At 35.2% G+C, this 18,071-nt stretch overlaps 1 protein-coding gene across 1 annotated transcript in view; it reads left to right on the top strand.

Moving 5' to 3' along the window:
- The window catches only part of USP14 (ubiquitin specific peptidase 14), a 48,342-nt gene that overhangs the window by 12,207 nt on the left and 18,064 nt on the right, over window positions 1-18,071 (top strand). Inside the window, exons 4-5 of the mRNA XM_040479264.1 lie at window positions 9,200-9,304; window positions 10,020-10,123. Of these exons, the coding sequence (XP_040335198.1) occupies window positions 9,200-9,304; window positions 10,020-10,123 (209 nt within the window). The remainder of the gene's footprint in view (window positions 1-9,199; window positions 9,305-10,019; window positions 10,124-18,071) is intronic.

The raw sequence follows: 18,071 nt of genomic DNA on the forward strand, positions 1-18,071 counted from the left end.
GGACAAACCCATTAAATCATGTATTTATCTCATTTATATATTGCTGGATTTTATTTTCTCATTTTTAAATTATTACTATTTTTTTAATGTTTATTTTTGAGAGAGAGCGCAAGTGGGAGAGGAGCGGAGAGAGAGGGAGATACAGAACCTGAAGCAGCTCCAGCTCTGAGCTGTTAGCACAAAGCCTGACTCAGGCCTCAAACTCACAGACCATGAGATCATGACCTGAGCTGATGTTGGATGCTCAACCAACAGAGCCATCCAGGCGTCCTTCATTTTTTTTAAAAAGGATATTCATATATATGTTCATGAGGAATATTAGTTTTTTTATTTGGGGATGTATTCCCTCCCCTTTCTTTTCTAAATGAGTTTGTGTAAGATTAGTATTATTTCTGTAAGTACTTGATAGAATTCATGGATAAATTATCTGGACCTGGATTTTCTATGTTGGAATTTGATTAATACTCAGTTTCTTTAATAGATACAGGGTATTTAGATTTTCTCTTTTTTATGTCCATTTTGGTGATTTTTCTCTTTGAGAAAATTTGTTTAAATATATGGAATTTATTGGCATAATAGTCATTGCCAGAATAGTCATTAATTATTCTTCTGTATTTATCTTTATTTGTTGATATTCCCCCTCTTCATTCCTGATACTAATGTGTCTTTGCTTTTTTGGGGGGGAGGGTGGTTAGTGTTGCTAAGGATTTATCAGTTAATCTTTTCAATTTTTGACTTTGTTGATATATTACCTATTTTCTATTTTATTGATACCTACTTTTTAAATTATTTCCATTTTTCCTACCTTGGATTTACATTGCTTCATTTCATTGCTTTTTAAGATGTGTGCTTAAATCATGGACTTTTTTTATATCTTCTTTGTTCATGTAGACACTTAAAATTATTTATCTTTAATTACTTGTGGTTGTATCCACAACTTTTGGTATACTATGTTTTTATTATGCAGTTAAATATTTTATTTGTTTTTTTGACTGATTGTTTAGAACTATGTTGTTTCATCTCCAGTTATTTGGGCCTTTTTCTAGTATATTTGTGTTATTCATTTCTAATTTGATTCTGTTACAGTCCCATAACATACCAATATTATTTCGGTCCTCTGAAATTCATTGACCCTTGTTGTATGTGCTGTGTACGGCCCAGAAAGCCTACAGTATTTATTGTATAGCCCTTAATAGGAAAAGTTTGCTGCCTCTTAGTATAAAGAGTCCTAAGATGATGTTTTTGAACTGCTGCTTTAGGATTTATATTACATATCTTTAACTTATCTGCCTTAAATAACAAATGACTTCAAGTATAATGTAAGATTTTTCTGATAGTATACTTCCATTTTTCTGGTCTTTGCTGCTATTGTCATACAATTTATTTCTACATGTTAGAAATCTTACACTTGATTCCTATTTTTGCTTTAAATAGTTATCATTTAAAGAGGTTAAAAATGTATAAAAGTCATATTTACCATTTTTGTCATTCTTCCCCTTGGATCCAAATATAAATTTCCAGCAGATACCATTTTCTCCTGCCTGAAGAATCTCTACATTTCTTGCAGAGCATATCTATAATTTTTCTCACAGCTCATTTTGTTTTTCTGAAGAGCTCTTTCTTTATGTCACCTTCATTTTGAAAGACATTTTTGATAGGTATAGAATTCTAGATTAACACTTTTTCAGTACATGAAAACTTTTCTGATTTGCATAGTTGCTGTCATTCTTTTGTTCCTTTGCATGTAATGGTTCTAGTTTTCCTGATGCTTTTGAGGTTTTTCTCATTGTTGCTTTTCAGCAATTACGTGTTTTGGAGAGGTTTTCTTTATGTTCTGTTTGAGCTTATTGAATTTGTGGGTTTTTAGTTTTTATTACATTTGGAAAAGTTTCAGCTGTTTCTTTAAGTATGTTTTCTGTGTGCCCTTCCTTCACTCTTTTTTTTTTTTTTAAATGTTTATTTATTTTGAGAGAGAGAGTGAGAGAGACAGAATCTCAAGCAGGTTTCCCACTGTCACTGTGGAGGAGCCCCATGTAGGGCTCGAACCCACAAACTAAGATCATGATCCCAGCTGAAATAAGAGACGCTCAACCAACTGAGCCACCCAGGTGCCCCTCTCCTTTTTTGAGACTACAGTTAAACATATATTGGGTAGCTTTGCCCATTATACAGTTTTGGTTCCTTGAATTTGTGTGTGTGTGTGTGTGTGTGTGTGTGTGTGTGTGTATCCATCTTTCTCTCTTTTTTTTTAAATGTTCATTTATTTTGAGAGAGAGAGGGTGCATGTGTATGAGGGAGGGCAGAGAGGGAGAGAGAGGATCCCAGGCAGGTTCCACACTCAGCACAGAGCCTAATGCGGGGCTCTATCTCAGGAACTGTGAGATCATGACTTGAGCTGAAACCAAGAGTTGGACCCCTAACCGACACAGCCACCCAGGTGCCCTGTATCTTTTCCTCTCTTGATGGATATTTGTGTTTATACTTTTTGACTATTATGAACAAAACTGCAGTGAACCTTCATTTTCCTTGAGTAAATACCTACGAGTGATGCATAGTTTCATTTTCCTTGAGTAAATACCTAAGAGTGAAATTGCTGGATCATGTGGATAAGCTATATATTTAACTTTGTAAGAAACTGCCAAATACTTTCCATAGTGGTGGTTGTACCATCGTACATTCCTGTGAACAATGTATGATGGATCCATTTGTTCTGCATCATCACAGCATTTGATTGTTGTCAGTTATTTTTCTTTTCACCTTTGTGGTGGGTGTATAGTGATGCTCTCTTGTGGTTTTAGTTTACATTTATGTGATGACTAATGATATTGAACAGATTTCATGAGCTTATGGGCAACTTGTTTATCTTCTGTTTGTGAAACATCTGTTCAAATCTTGACCTATTTTTAATTGGATTATTTTCTTAATTGCATTTTGTGTATTCTTTAAAAAAATTTTTTTTAATGTTTATTCATTTTTGAGAGACAGTGACAGAGCTTGAGTGGGTGAGCGGCAGAGAGAGAGGGAGACACAGAATCTGAAGCAGGCTTGAGGCTCTGAGCTGTCAGCACAGAGCCTGATGGGAGGCTTGAACTCATGATGTGGGATCATGACCTGAGCCAAAATCAGACATCCACCCGACTGAGCCACTCGGGCGCCCCCCCCCCCCCCGTTTTTAAATCTCTTTGCATTTTGTATATTCTTTATGTATATTGGAATCAAGTCTTTTGTGAGATACATGTGCTGTGATATTTTCTCCTAGTTTGTGTTTTTTAGTCTTTTATCTTAACGTGTTTTGTTGAGTAGTTTTAAATTTTGTTGAAGTATAATTTATCAGTTTCTTTTATGGTTTTGACTATTTGTGTCCCATCTAAGAAGTCTTTGCATGTGTCAAGGTCACAAGAGACTTCTGTTTTCTAAAACTTTTACAAGTTTTAGCTTTTATATTTAGGTATATCGTCTGTTTTGAGCAGACTCTTGTGTTTGTTGTTAACTAATGGTTGGCGGTTTATTTTTTTTTCCCATATGAGTGTTCACTGGTGAGAGCACATGTAAGTCTGTTTCTGGATTCTATTCTGTTGGTGTGTGTATATGTACCTTTATACCAATATTCACTTCCCACAGTCTTGATTATTCAAGACGTGAAATCCAGTAATATTGTTCTTCTTTTTCAAAACTATTGGCTATTCTAAGATCCTTGCATGTCCTTTGCACTTTTTAGATTCAGCTTATTTTCTAAGAGTCTGCTGGGAGTTTGATTGGAATTACATTGATACTGTATATCAAATTGGGACTTTTTTTTTTAAGCTTATTATTTTGAGAGAGAGAGAGTGGGGAGGGGTGAGAGAGAGGGTGAGAGAGAATTCCCATTAACAGTGGGACCATGACCTGAGCCAAAATCAAGAGTCAGATGCTTCACTGACTGAGCTACCCAGGCACCCCTCAAATTGGGACATCTTAATATCGAGTCTTCTAGTTTACAAGCAAGGTATATACCTCTCCATTATTTAGATCTTAAAATTTCTCAAAACAGTGTTTTATATTTTCAATATAGGGGCTTATACATGTTTTGTTAAATGTCAGTAAGTATTTCATGGTTTGATGCTATCATAAAGGTGTTTTTCAAATGTCATCTTTCGGCTTATTGCTAATATATAGAGGTAGAATTAATTATTGTATATGGATCTTGTGTCCTGTGATTTTGCTGATTTTTACATATTGGGGTTTAGGATAATGTAGGTTGGTATACAGTCATGTTGCAAATAAGAATGGTTTTATTTTTTCCTTTTCAATTTCCCCTTTTATTTCTCTTTTTTTCTTTGCTTTATTTCACTGGTTAGGATTTTCAGCAGTGTTGAGTAGAAGTGGTTGATAGTAGACATCATTGCTTTTTCCCTGAATCTTAGGAGAAAAATCTCCAGTCTTGGCTGGAGTTGTTTTACAGATGTTCATCATTAGTTTGAAGAAGTTCTTTTCTGAAAGATTTTTTACACGTTTCATAGAATTCTCCAGTGAAGCTTGGAGCTTTCTTTGTGGGAAGACTTTTAGTTAAGATTTAATGTATTTAATAAATATGGTACTGTTCAGATGGTAAATTTTCTTTTACATGAGTTTTGGCAATTAGTATCTGTTAAGGAATTGGTCCATTTAATTTACAGTTTAAATTGTTGACTTGATTGGCATAATATACTCTTAATATCCTTTAATTCTAGGGTTTGTAGTGCTATTTTCTCTCTCTTTTTTTTCTCTTGTATTGGCAAATTGTGGTTTCTCTTACTTTTTTCATTATCTACCCACAGGTTTGTGTCAATTTCATTGATACCCCCGCCCCCACAGAAGAATCAACTTTGCTTGTTCACTTATTATTTTAATGTTTTCACTTCTTTGCTTCATTTCCTTCTTTTACTTTTTTTAAATTTATTTGTTTTGAGAAAGAGACAGCATGCGCAGGGGAGGGATAGAGGGAGGGAGGGAAAGAGAGAGAGAAAGAGAGAGAGAGAGAAAACCCCAAGTTGACTCCGCGCTGTCAGCACAGAGCCCAAAGTGGGGCTCCGTCTCACAAACTGTGAGATCATGATCTGAGACAAAATCAAGAGTTGGACGCTTAACTGACTGAACCACCCAGGGGCCCCTACTTTGGTTTTAATGTATGCTTTTTCTAGCTTAATTTATTATTAATTTATTTTAAGCCTTTTGCTTGTTTAACATTTATCTCTTTTGCCCAATTTTTTTATTGTGTGTTTGCCTTACTGATTTTTTTTTTTAGGTGCTTTTTTTTTCTTTTTAATTTTTTTTTTTCAACGTTTATTTATTTTTGGGACAGAGAGAGACAGAGCATGAACGGGGGAGGGGCAGAGAGAGAGGGAGACACAGAATCGGAAACAGGCTCCAGGCTCTGAGCCATCAGCCCAGAGCCCGACGCGGGGCTCGAACTCACGGACCATGAGATCGTGACCTGGCTGAAGTTGGACGCTTAACCCACTGCGCCACCCAGGCGCCCCTAGGTGCTTTTTTATAGTGTAATTTTTTTTTCTAGTTTTTCCTTTTAAATTTTGACTGGTAATTTAAACTTGGAAGTTTTCAAGATTTTTGCAGTCAGTGACATTAGTTCTTTCATCTTTTATGTCAATTTTAGAAAATCTTCCAGGAAAGCAAGATATATTTTGGATTCACTTACATGTTTGTGTAATTATCTCATTTTTTACATCTTTAATTTGTAATTCATTTCGGGTATGGCATACCATGAGGTGAGAACTGATTATTTTTTTTTTCTAAATTATTGTTTAGTTTTCCTCAACATTCTTCATTGCATAATCTATTTTCTTTAGTCTTTATTCTTTAGAAATTTCTTAGCTATTATTATGGGTATAAACTTGCTACATGAATGAATCCTTTTGTAAAGTTTCAGAAAGAAATAATTTGGAATCACATCTTTACAGTACTGTTTCCAGTTTAGAAATTGGATAGTGCTGTGAAAGTGTTGGGGTTCAGGAGTGATAGGTCATGAAAGAATTCTTTACATGTCTTTGATACAGAAGGGGTGGTTTTATTAAAGCACAGGGCAGGATCTGTGGGCAGAGAGAGTGGCACTGAGATGGTGAGGAGTGACAGATACATACTTTCAAGTTGCGAGGGGTTTAGGGATAGTATAAGTCTCTAAGGAATTTGGAAGCAAGGCTTCTAGGACCTTAAGGGGCTGTTAGGATAAGGTTTTTCACTACTGTCTAGTAAAACTTGGTCATGAGACTCTTTAGATGTATATCAGTGGGCTACACGCTTGGAAGATGATTGCTAACATACAGCTTGGGAGGGGGATAGAGAGAAAGGAAGATTCCAAAGGAATTTCTTTATAGGATCCTGGAGGTCAGGCTAATGTCAAGCTAAGGTTGCCTTTTGCCTATAGCAATGTATAAACACTGAGGCAGCTAATAAGCTCCTTGAGGAAGGTTCCTCTTACTGTCTCGGGTACTTGTCAGTGGGCTATAAATTGTAAGGAATTTTCATTTTTTTCTATATTTCTTTTTAACTTTGTTCTCTACATCAATCATTACCTTCAGTTTATTATTTAGGTATGGTTTTTGTTTTTGTTTTTGTTTTTTTTTTTTGTATCTCTAAAGCTTTATAGGTTTTTTTTTTAATTAAAGTAGTACATATATCTTGTTAGGTTTACTTTTTTAAATATTTTTTTCTTTTCTATTATATTTCTAAAATTATTGCAAGTATATTTAAGTATTTGGTTTTCTTAGGATAGTTGTCTTTGGAAAAAGATTCTTTAGTGATGGTTTAGTATTGCTTTGCCATTATCTTACAGAAAGCTTAAGTTAAAAATAACAGGTGATGGAGTGAAGGTTATTGGAGTTCAACATAGGTACTATGAAGACTGAGTTTGTTAACTTTATTAATTTTCTTTCTTTGTATTTAAGTTTATTTTTTATTTTTTTAAATTTACATCCAAATTAGTTAGCATATAGTGCAACAATGATTTCAGGAGTAGATTCCTTAGTGCCCCTTCCCCATTTGGCCCATCCCCCCTCCCAAAATCCCTCCAGTAACCCTCAGTTTTTTCTCCATATTTATGAGTCTCTTATGTTTTGTCCCCCTCCCTGTTTTTATATTATTTTTGTTTCCCTTCTCTTATGTTCATCTGTTTTGTCTCTTAAAGTCCTCATCTGAGTGAAGTCATATGATTTTTGTCTTTCTCTGACTAATTGCACTTAGCATAATACCCTCTAGTTCCATCCATGTAGTTGCAAATGGCAAGATTTCATTCTTTCCGATTGCTGAGTAATACTCCATTGTGTGTGTGTGTGTGTGTGTATACACACACACACACACACACACACACACACACACACCACATCTTCTTTATCCATTCATCCATCGATGGACATTTGGGCTCTTTCCATACTTTGGCTATTGTTGATAGTGCTGCTATAAACATGGGGGTGCATGTGTCCCTTTGATACAGCACACCTGTATCCCTTGGATAAATGCCTAGTAATGCAGTTGCTGGGTCGTAGGGTAGTTCTGTTTTTAGTTTTTTGAGGAACCTCCATACTGTTTTCCAGAGTGGCTGCACAAGCTTGCATTCCCAACTTTATTAATTTTCTTAAAGGCTTTATTTTTAACTTATATACCCAACATGGGGCTCAAACTCACAGTCCCGAGATCAAGAGTTGCATGCTCCACTGACTGAGCCAGCTAGGTGCCCCAGCCTTATTAATTTTCTAATTTTAATCCTCATGTAGAAATATTCATCTTCTTTTTTTCTAACTTCTACTTCTGGCTTTTTTTTTTTTAAATTTTTTTTTTTTTTTTTTTTTTTTTACATTTATTTAGTTTTTGAGAGACCTAGAGAGACAGCACAAGTTGGGAAGGGGCAGAGAGAGAAGGAGACACAGGATCTGAAGGAGGCTCCAGACTCTGAGCTGTCAGCACAGAGCCCAACGCGGGGCTTGAACTCACAAACCGTGAGATCATGACCTGAGCTGAAGTCGGATGCCCAACCGACTGAGCCACTCAGGTGCCTTCCTTTTTTTTTTTTTTTTTTTTTTTTTTCTTAAAATCTCCCTACTCTTCTTATGCACTCATGTCTTCTGTAGTAAGACATTGTTCACATTTCAGGATTACGAGATTTGAGGGGATATTGTTCTTATTGTATGGAATGTTACATATTATTGAATATAAATGTTCCCTTAGGCTGACAATGTAGAATTATAAAATTGGATATTTTGAACTAACTTATGTGTTTGATGATTTTTAATAATGGAGGGTTTGATGCTCTCAAAATAATTCTATTCAAATGTAAATAATTGTTACAGTTAGAAATAGACATTTACAGAAAGAATCTTACCTGTGCTTAGTTTGTTATGGGGAGAAATGATTCCACTAAATGAGCATTTCAAGAATTCCCTCCACTCCAGTATTGTAAACATTCTCACCTGTCTTAATGTTTATTTTTGAGAGAGAGAGAGAGAGACAGTGTGAGCAGGGTAGGGCCAGAGAGAGAGGGAGACACAGCCTCTGAAGCAGGCTCCAGGCTCTGAGCTTTCAGCACAGAGCTGAATGCAGGGTTTGAACTTATGGACAGTGAGATCATGACCTGAGCCGAAGTTGGGCGTTTAACCAACTGAGCCACCCAGGTGCCCCCATTCTCACCTGTCTTTATGACAGTGTTTATTTTTCCCCTAGCTTCATTGAGGCATAATTGATTGATATGGATTAAAATTCACCTGTAAAATTTTAGTGTACAGTTTGAATTTGGTTAATTTTATAGAGCCCTGTAACCACCACCACAATTAAGATACAGATGTTCCACCATTCTGGTTTCTTCACTCCCCTTTGCAGATAAGCAGGTGACCTCTGGTCTGAAGCAGCCAGCTCAGAAATTTTTTTTTTTTTAATAACTCAGTAATTTTTAGTATATTGATGAGAGTTGTATAACTTTCACTACAGTCTAATTTTAGAACATTCCATCACCCTTGGAAAAAACGGGTGTGTGTTAAAAGTCACTCCCTCTTTCTACTTTTTAGCCCTAGCAACCACTAGTCTACTTGGTGTCTCTGTAGATTTACCTTTTCTGGCAAATACAAGCATAGAGTATGTGGGTTTTTTTTTTTTTTTTTGTACCTGTTTTCTTTTATTGGATGTACACATCATTTGAGCATCTTTATGAAATTAAATTTTTTTGTTTTAAAAATAGGGAATGACTCTACTAATGATGGGGTCAGCAGATGCTCTTCCTGAGGAGCCCTCAGCTAAGACTGTCTTTGTAGAAGACATGACTGAAGAACAGTTAGCATCTGCGGTAAGACATACCACGTTTTATATATTTGATTGCTACAGTTACTAGGATGCCTTTCAGAAAGTAGCATCTAAATGTTTTAAAGATTTAATTGTTAATATTAAGATGTATGTTGTTAGTAGTAAAAGGTTTTATTTTTGAAACTGGCTTGAGGAGTCCTTGTATAATTGGATAATTCAATGCAAAGTCAATAGTATCTTTAATAAGTGTTATGCTAACTGCTATTATTTTATGGGAAAACAGGCTTAAAGACGATAAGTAGTTTAAATGCTGGATTGTTTAAATTCTTAAAATTTTCCTTGTTGAAAATACATACAATGTATCCTAAATTGCAATATTGTTTTAAAAAAACTGGTTAACACAAACTTGTCAAATGTTATTTTTTTATCATTGAGCATTTTTATAGTGTTATTTTTTCTTTTTTTGAAGTGTTTCTATGTATACTTTGTTACCCCATTCTAATGATAAGCCTGCAAAGGTGGGCAAGACGGGTAGGATTGTTCTCTTATTATTTTCAAGAAGGGAGTTAAAAACACAGTATTAGTCAGCATGTTGCAAGTACACATTTCTGTTGTGGGATATAAGACATTGTTACTTCCGGGTGAAGGTGGAATATAAATTGGTATGAGTTGGTAAATTGTACTTCAAAGTGTAAATTTTAGGGATTTTATACATGCTATGTCATTTATAAAAATGAATTAATCCTTTTCTTTATCAGATGGAATTGCCATGTGGATTGACAAACCTTGGTAACACTTGTTACATGAATGCCACAGTTCAGTGTATTCGTTCCGTGCCTGAACTCAAAGATGCCCTTAAAAGGTAAGACAGAAGAGAAATGCTGTAATCCTGTTGGTAGGTAAGGGAGGTTCACATTTGGGTGAGTAGTGTTTAGTGTATCATTGTGTGTATAGTTTTTTTAGCAGCTTTATTTGAGATGCTCATTTATTGTACAATTCATCTGTTTAAAGTATTTGATTAAATGGTCTTTATTATATTCACAAGATTGTACAGCCATTATCACAGTCTAATTTTAGATTACTTTCTTCCTTCCTGAAAGAAACATATTCCTGAGCAGTCACTCCTTTTACCTTTCCCACCTCCAGCTCTAGGCAACCATTTATCTACTTTCTGTATTATCCATTTGCCTATTCTGGACATTTGATATAAATGGAATCATACAGTAAGTAATTTTTTGTGACTGGTTTCTTTTACTTAGCATAATATATTTTCTGGGTTTATTCATGTTGTAGTATATGTCAGTACTTCATTCCTTTTTATGGCTGAATATTCAGCTCTATGGACATACCATATTATGTTAATCTGTTCATCTGTTGATAAACATTTGATTAGTTTCCATTTTGAGGCTGTTATAATAATGTTACCTACCATGAACATTCAGGGAGAAGTTGTTGTGCAGACCAGTTTTCATTTCTTTTGATTATGAGTGGATTACTTAGTCATGTAGTAACTCTTTGTTAACAGCATTTTGTGGAACTGCCAAACTGCTTGGCACCATTTTCTCTTCTGACCAGCAATGTAAGAGAGTTCCAATTTCTCCACCTCCATGCCAGTCTTTTTATTCAAATGTCTTTGATTATAGTCATCCTAAATGTAAAATGGTATCTCATTGTAGTTGTTGTTTGTAATTACCTAATGACTAGTGATGATCATCTTTTCATGTATTTATTGGCTTGTATATCTTCTTTGGAGAAACGTCTGTTCAAATTCTTTGCCTGTGTTTTATTTTTTTTAACTCTAATCTTTTTTTTTTAATGTTTATTTTTGAGAGAGAGTGCATGTGTGCGTGTGGGTAGGGGAGGGGCAGAGAGAGAGGGAGACAGAAGATCTGAAGCTGGCTCTGTGCTGACAGCATTGAGCCTCACATGAGGCTCACAAATAGCGAGATCATGACCTGAGCTGAGTTGGACACTCAACCCAGGTGCCCCCTTTGCCTGTGTTTTAAATGGTTTGTCTTTTGATTGTTCAGTTACAAGTGTGTAAGTTACATGTTCTGGATGTAAGTCCTTTTTCAGATAATTTGCAGAGATTTTCTTTCATTTTGTGAGTTGTCTTCACTTTCTTGATGTTACTGTTTTGTAACACAAGAGGTTTTAATTTTGATATAGTTTAATTTTGTGTGTGTGTGTGTGTGTGTGTGTGTGTATCTTACATATGAAACTGTTGCCTCATCCTAGGTCACAAATATTTAATCCTATATTTTAAGAGCTTCATAATTTTAACTCTTAAATTTAGGTCTCTAATCTATTTTTTAGTTAATTTTTATGTATGGTGGGAAGTTGATATCTCATTCTTGTGCAAATGGATATCCTGTTTTTTGAGTTTCATTTGCTGAAGACTCTTTCCTTGATGAATTGCTCTAGCACCTTTATTGAAAATCAGTTGACCATGATGTATGTAATAAGATTTATTTCAGAACTCTCAGTTCTAGTCTAGAAATAAATACCTTTATTTGTATTGATTTGTCCTTATGCTGGTGAATAATTTTTATACCACTATACAAAAGAAAAAAGAGTAAACAGTTACCTGTGTTTTGACAACCTGTGAAATAGTCTTTAAATGAAGATCCTTTCTCCTCAGTGAATATAAATGTATAACTTAAAAAATATGTCACTTAATTCTCACTAAATTTATTACAACTGTCTTGGTATATACATTGCCGCTTGTTAATGTAGGATAGAATTCTAAATTGCAATTTGAATTCTTAGCCAGCTTTATGAATGTTGATTTTTTTTTTTTTTTTCTTCTTCTTCTTTTTTCCTTAGTGGCTTGTGAAATGCTTTGATAGAACTGGGCAATAGAGAGGAGAGAGGATTATACAGAAACCTGAGAGTAACAGAAGGTTTTCTAAATTTCTCTGAAGTGAATACTTGTCAGGTATTTGTGAAGTTGTCTAGCTTATAGCTGGTGTAGTCATTAGTGAACAAGACATAGTACCTATCTTCCAGGCACTTAGAGTCTTGATTGAGAAAGGCTGCCATGTTTGGTACTGTTTCAGAACTGCTTTGATGGGAAATGTTAAAGTCAGAGTGCTTTTTCCCCAGAGGTTTGTAGTTACTTTTCCACTATTTTTGTGTGCCCACAGACATGAGAGATCTAATATCAGTCTCATTTCTTACTCTTTTCTGTTAATAATTTTTAAGGTTTTCTTTTTGTTTTTCAGAGTTTTCTAATAGGGTAGGTGTGGGGTTTTATTTACCTTATTTAGTGCTGAGTGAGCACTTTTAGTGTAAGGACTCTTGTCCTAAACTTTGGACATTCTTGGCTGTTATTTCTTCAGATAATTTCTCCTTTGTTTTATCTGGCTTCCCTTATATTCAGAATAGTAGTTTCTGGATCTGTTTTTCATGTCTCTTTTTTTTTTTTTTTCTGCACTTCTGATTTTTTATTTTATGTGCTGTCTTCTGGGAGAGTGCCTCAGTTCTAGTTTACATTTCACTGATTTATGCATTAGCTTTGTTTCACAGTTGCTTATCACAACTTTCTTTTCTTTAATCTCATGTTCTTAATTTTGGATACGAATTCTGCTTTTCTTTCTTCGAGGCTCTGAAGTATTCTTATTTCAAGGTCTTTTTCCCCGCCTTGTTTGGACCTTTTTAATTTAAACTCTGTTTTCCTTAGATGTAAGGATTGATCTCTCGTTTGTGTTGAGATTGTGTAGTTATCTTATGCACCCATGTTCTCTTGCTTATGTTTCATTTGCAAATGAGCTGAATGAGCAGCTTATTGGACAGCTCTCTGCCCTAAAAACTGGCTACTGGGAGCAGACTTGTCTTACTTCCAAGACTTCTTTGTATTTTGTTCATCTCGGATATCTTCCAGGCTCTATTCCAAGGAGAAGTCCTTCATGTTTTGGGGTTATTTCTCTGAGTTTTATATAAGCAGGGGAGATTTCATTCTGTTGATCTCAGTTTTCTTGACCAGATGAAATACTTTTTGAATGCTAAGTTTTTACAGGTCAGAAGCCTTTGTACTTAACTAACTTACTACAAGAGGACATGGATGGGGTTGTATGTCTTTGGAAAAATGGCACTCAGTGATAAAATAGGAATGAAAGAAGAGAGAGAAACTTCCATGGGAGGTGTTTTAAAACTGGCAGTCTGAAGCTCATCCTTAAATTCTTAAGAATTTTTATTTGGCAGATTCTGGGGAGTGAGAAGTATATATTGCTAAAGGCTAGAAGGGAAATAGACTGGGTTAGTTGAAGAGGCAATGAGGGCCAAGAACCAGAGCTACAGGTAGAACCTAGTTTGCTTGATGCTGCTCATTAGTGGAACCTCATGATAAGTAGGAATTCTAAATTTAGAACTTAAAGTGAAAAGTATAATATAAAAAATTACCCTTAAATTCTATGAGTTACTTACAAAAGACTGTATCTCATGGCCATATTTTTATCTTACTGGAGATTGGCAAGACATGTCTTGGTAAGTACCACATAGTTTTTTTTCATTAGCAGTTACTAGGTTGTTATTTTACTTATATTTTACTTACATTTTCAAAGTTGTATAGGAATGGCCTATTCTTTTTTTTAAAATTTTTAAATATTTTTGAGAAAGAGACAGAGTGTGAGCAGGGGAGGAGCAGAGAGAGAGGGAGACAGAGAATCTGAAGCAGGCTCCAGGTCCCGAGCCGTCAGTACAGAGCCCAACGTGGGGCTCGAACTCGTGAATCATGAGATCATGACCTGAGCTGAAGTCGGGTGCTCAACCGACTGACCCACCCAGGGGCCCCAGGAATGATCTATTCTTAATAGAACTTAACTATAAAATTGGCTGGACCAAACCTTTTTTTTTGGGGGGGGGGGGGCATTTTAAATGTACATTTTCTGTGTCTTTTGGGTAAGTTTTGGTAATTTATGTTTTCCTATGAATTTGTCCTTATGTCTTTAAGATATTTTAGCATAAGAATTATCTATTTTTGGACCTGTATTTCCCCTCATTTTCATTTTTATTTGTTATGTATTTTTTCCCTTGATTATCTTGCCAGAGGTTTGTATATTTTATTTTTCAAAGAATCAGCTGTTAGATTTATTCAGTCACTTTTTTTGATTGTCTGATTCATCCTACTTTTCTTTGTATTAACTTATTTCTATTTTCCTTTGGCTTGTTTTATTTTCTGATTTCTTAAGTTGTACGCTTAGATCATTTATTCTTGTGTAGTAATGACAGTATGGTATTTAGTTCTGAGTTTTGGTTGCTGTTCTCCATTAGATGAGGCTGTTCACATGTTTTTGAAAAAAAAACTATAAAATCTTCCTTTTGACTCTGAATTCATTTATAACTATTAAATTTTAACATACAGAAAAGTATATGAATGAATTATCTCCATGAACACATCTGTGTAACCAACACAGACAAACAGAATCCCATCAGCCTCTAAATATTCCCTCGTGACTCTCCTTTCCTGATGGCTGCCTCTACTTTGTGTTCAGAATAGTTAATGATAATGTGACTTCTAACCTCATGGATTAACTTTGCCTATTTGGAACTCTTTATAAGCAGAAACATGGATTGTGTTCATTTGGGTCTGGCTCATTAGTTTGGCTTAACCTTGTGTGTGTAGTTGTAGTTTATGATGTTCATGCTGTGTACTATGCCACTGTATGGATCTACTACACAATATCTATTTTTCTGTTGATGAATGTTTGGGGTTAGCTGATGTATGATTGATTCTTGTATATCACAGATGATAGAAAAGTCAAAACGTCTTTTTTTTTTTTTTTGTAGGTGATAAAGTATAAAGTATAATAGACTAAAGCTTATTAATTACATTTGGATTTTCTATATCATGTAGTGTTTTTTTAAAATTTTTTTAACGTTTATTTATTATTGAAAGACAGAGACAGAGCGTGAGCAGGGGAGGGGCAGAGAGAGAGGGAGACACAGAATCTGAAGCAGGCTTCAGGCTCTAAACTGTCAGCACAGAGCCCGAGGCAGGGCTGGAACCCACAAACCGCGAGATCATGACCTGAGCTGAAGTCGGACACTTAACTGGCTGAGCCGCCCAGGCACCCCTCATTTGTTGTTTTTTTTAAATTTATTGACTTGGTAAAGACTTTCTTAGAAAAGGTACTCTTTTATTTTTTATCTTCTGTAAAACCTCTTAGTGTTTCTGTTACATCTCTCTGTACTCTTGTCAGGTTTTCCTTTTATTTTCTAACAGTTTTTCTTTGTAAAGTTCAACTGTTAATGTTATTTGGCTTATTGGATGGTTTTACCTTAATTAGGAATTAAACGTTTTCTTGGTAGGGGCACCTGGGTGGCTCAGTCCATTAAGTGTCTGACTTCAGCTTAGGTCATGATCTCATGGTTCATGAGTTCTAGCCCCACATCGGGCTCTGTGCTGACAGCTCAGAGGCTGGAGCCTGCCTCAGATTTTGTGTCTCGCTCTCTCTGTCCCTCCTCTGCTCATGCTCATGCTTTGTCTCTCTCTCAAAAATAAATAAACATCAAAAAAAAATTTTTTTTTTAATTTTTATTTTTTGGTATAATGAGAGGTTTGTGTGGGGAGATAGTATTAAATTATGCTTTTCCTATTCTTAGTGACTTAAAAGATAATTCATTAGTATAGCCTTTGCCATAAATGTAGGGATAGTTAGCAATGTTGTCCTGTAACTAGAAGTAAAATCACTAACAACATGTTGTTTATAAACTTGACTGATGTTTTGGGATACACTTGCTTTATTAGTACATTATTTTAACTTCAGAAGTGTTTTTTAAGAAGTTACAAACTAAGAGGGAAGCTATTATGATTTTCACTTTTTAAAATGAATATATATAATTTAGACATTGTTATGAATTGTGTACTGACAAACTTAAAAACTTGAGTCATAGCAATTTCCAAAATATCTAAATTAACAACTTTTCAGTTGGATATAATTTGACATTTTCTGTGACCTCTTTGATTGTTTACATAAGCACAGAAATTTTTTTACTTTATTTTTTTATTTTAGAGAAAGTACGCACACGAGCATGGGAGGGGGCAGAGGGGGGTGGAGATAGAGAGAGAAAGAAAGAAAAAGAAAGAAAGAAAGAAAGGGAAAATCTTAATCAGTCTCCATGTTCAGCATGGAGCCTGACACAGGACTTGATCCCATAACCCTGGGATCAGCCAAAATCAAGTCAGATGGGTCAACTGAATGAGAGACCCAGGTGCCCCAAAGTTTTTTTTTTTATTTTTAAATAGAAATGTAATTTACATCGAGTAAATATCTTGTGTTTGGTGTGATCAGTTTTGATAAATGCAAATATCTGTAACCCATTTTACAAATTACAGAACATTTCCCTCATCCCAGGAAGTTTTTATATTTCTACCTTTTCCTAGTCCTCATTCCCACCCACTACCCAACTCTGCAAGCAGCTACTGATCTCATATTAGTTTTGTGCATTCAGGAACTTAAATGTACAGAATGTATTTTTGGTTTGGCTTAGTTTAGTTAGCATAGTTTTTGAAATTCATCCATGTTACTGATGGTATTGATAGTTCTTATGGCTCTACATTCTTGCCAATCTTGGTTGATATCATTCTTTTTCATTTTAGTCCCTTCAATGGGTGTGTGGCACATGAACATAGTTTTAATCATAATGAATAGGCAGTCATTCTCTTGCCCCTCGGTGTTTGATATATGAATGATCATTTCTGATTCTGTGTCATAAGATGTATGAATAAATACTAGTTTATTTCCTTTAAATGGCCAGTCCTTTGTGCTGTTATAAATTAACTGAGAATTATAAATTGAAAGTGAATTTAGAAATTATTTAATAGAAACACCTCCTTTTATAGGTAAGCAGACAGACTTGAAAATTAAAGGGACTTATTTATTGTTACATAGAAAGTTAATGCTGAATGTAGGTATATTGACTTTGATTTAATGTTTTTGATGTAATGCTTTTTTTCTTTGTTATTTCTGAAATTGTGTTTTATTTTCTTTGTAATGGATATTACACGTGTACTTTTTTGTTTTGCAGTGTTTTCAGGAAATGTTTTTTTTTTTTTTAATTTTTTAAGTTTATTTATTTTGAGATAGAGGAGAGAATTCCAAGCAGGCTCTGCACTGTCAACGCTGAGCTCAACGTGGGGCTCAAAACTCACAAAATGTGAGATCATGAGCTGAGCCAAAACTAAGAGTTGGTTGCTTAACGGACTGAGCCACTAGGTGCCCCGGGAAATGTTTTTTTTTTTTAAAGTTATTGTTGGCAGGGAGGGGCGCCTGGGTGGCTCCGTTGGTTAAGCATTGGACTTCTGCTCAGTTCATGATCTCACAGTTTGTGAGTTCAAACCCCGCATTGGGCTCTGTGCTGGCAGCTGAGAACCTGGAGCCTGCTTTGGATTCTGGGTCTCCCTCTCTGTCTGCTCCTCCCCTGCTCATGCTTTGTCTCTCTCTCTCTGTCTCAGAAATAAACATTAAAATAAATAAATAAATAAATAAACAAAGTGTTAAGAGAAAGAATTTAAAAGTAGTCTTCATTCATCTAATTCTTTTTTTCTTTAAAACAAACATTAAAAAAAGTTTTTTAATTTTTTTTATTTTTGAGATAGAGATAAGAGCATGAGCTGAGGGGAGGAGCAGAGAAAGGAGACACAGAATCTGAAGCAGGTTCCAGGCTCTGAGAGGTCAGCACAGAGCCTGACGTGGGTCTTGAACCCACAAACTATGAGAGCATGACTGGAGCTGAAGTCAGATGCTTAACTCAATGAGCCACACGGGCACCCCTTTTTTTCCCTTTTTGAAACGTTTATTTTGGGAGCA

The sequence above is a fragment of the Herpailurus yagouaroundi genome, unplaced genomic scaffold (genome assembly GCF_014898765.1).
Source record: "Herpailurus yagouaroundi ecotype Mexico unplaced genomic scaffold, PumYag 142, whole genome shotgun sequence".
Taxonomy (NCBI): domain Eukaryota; kingdom Metazoa; phylum Chordata; class Mammalia; order Carnivora; family Felidae; genus Herpailurus; species Herpailurus yagouaroundi.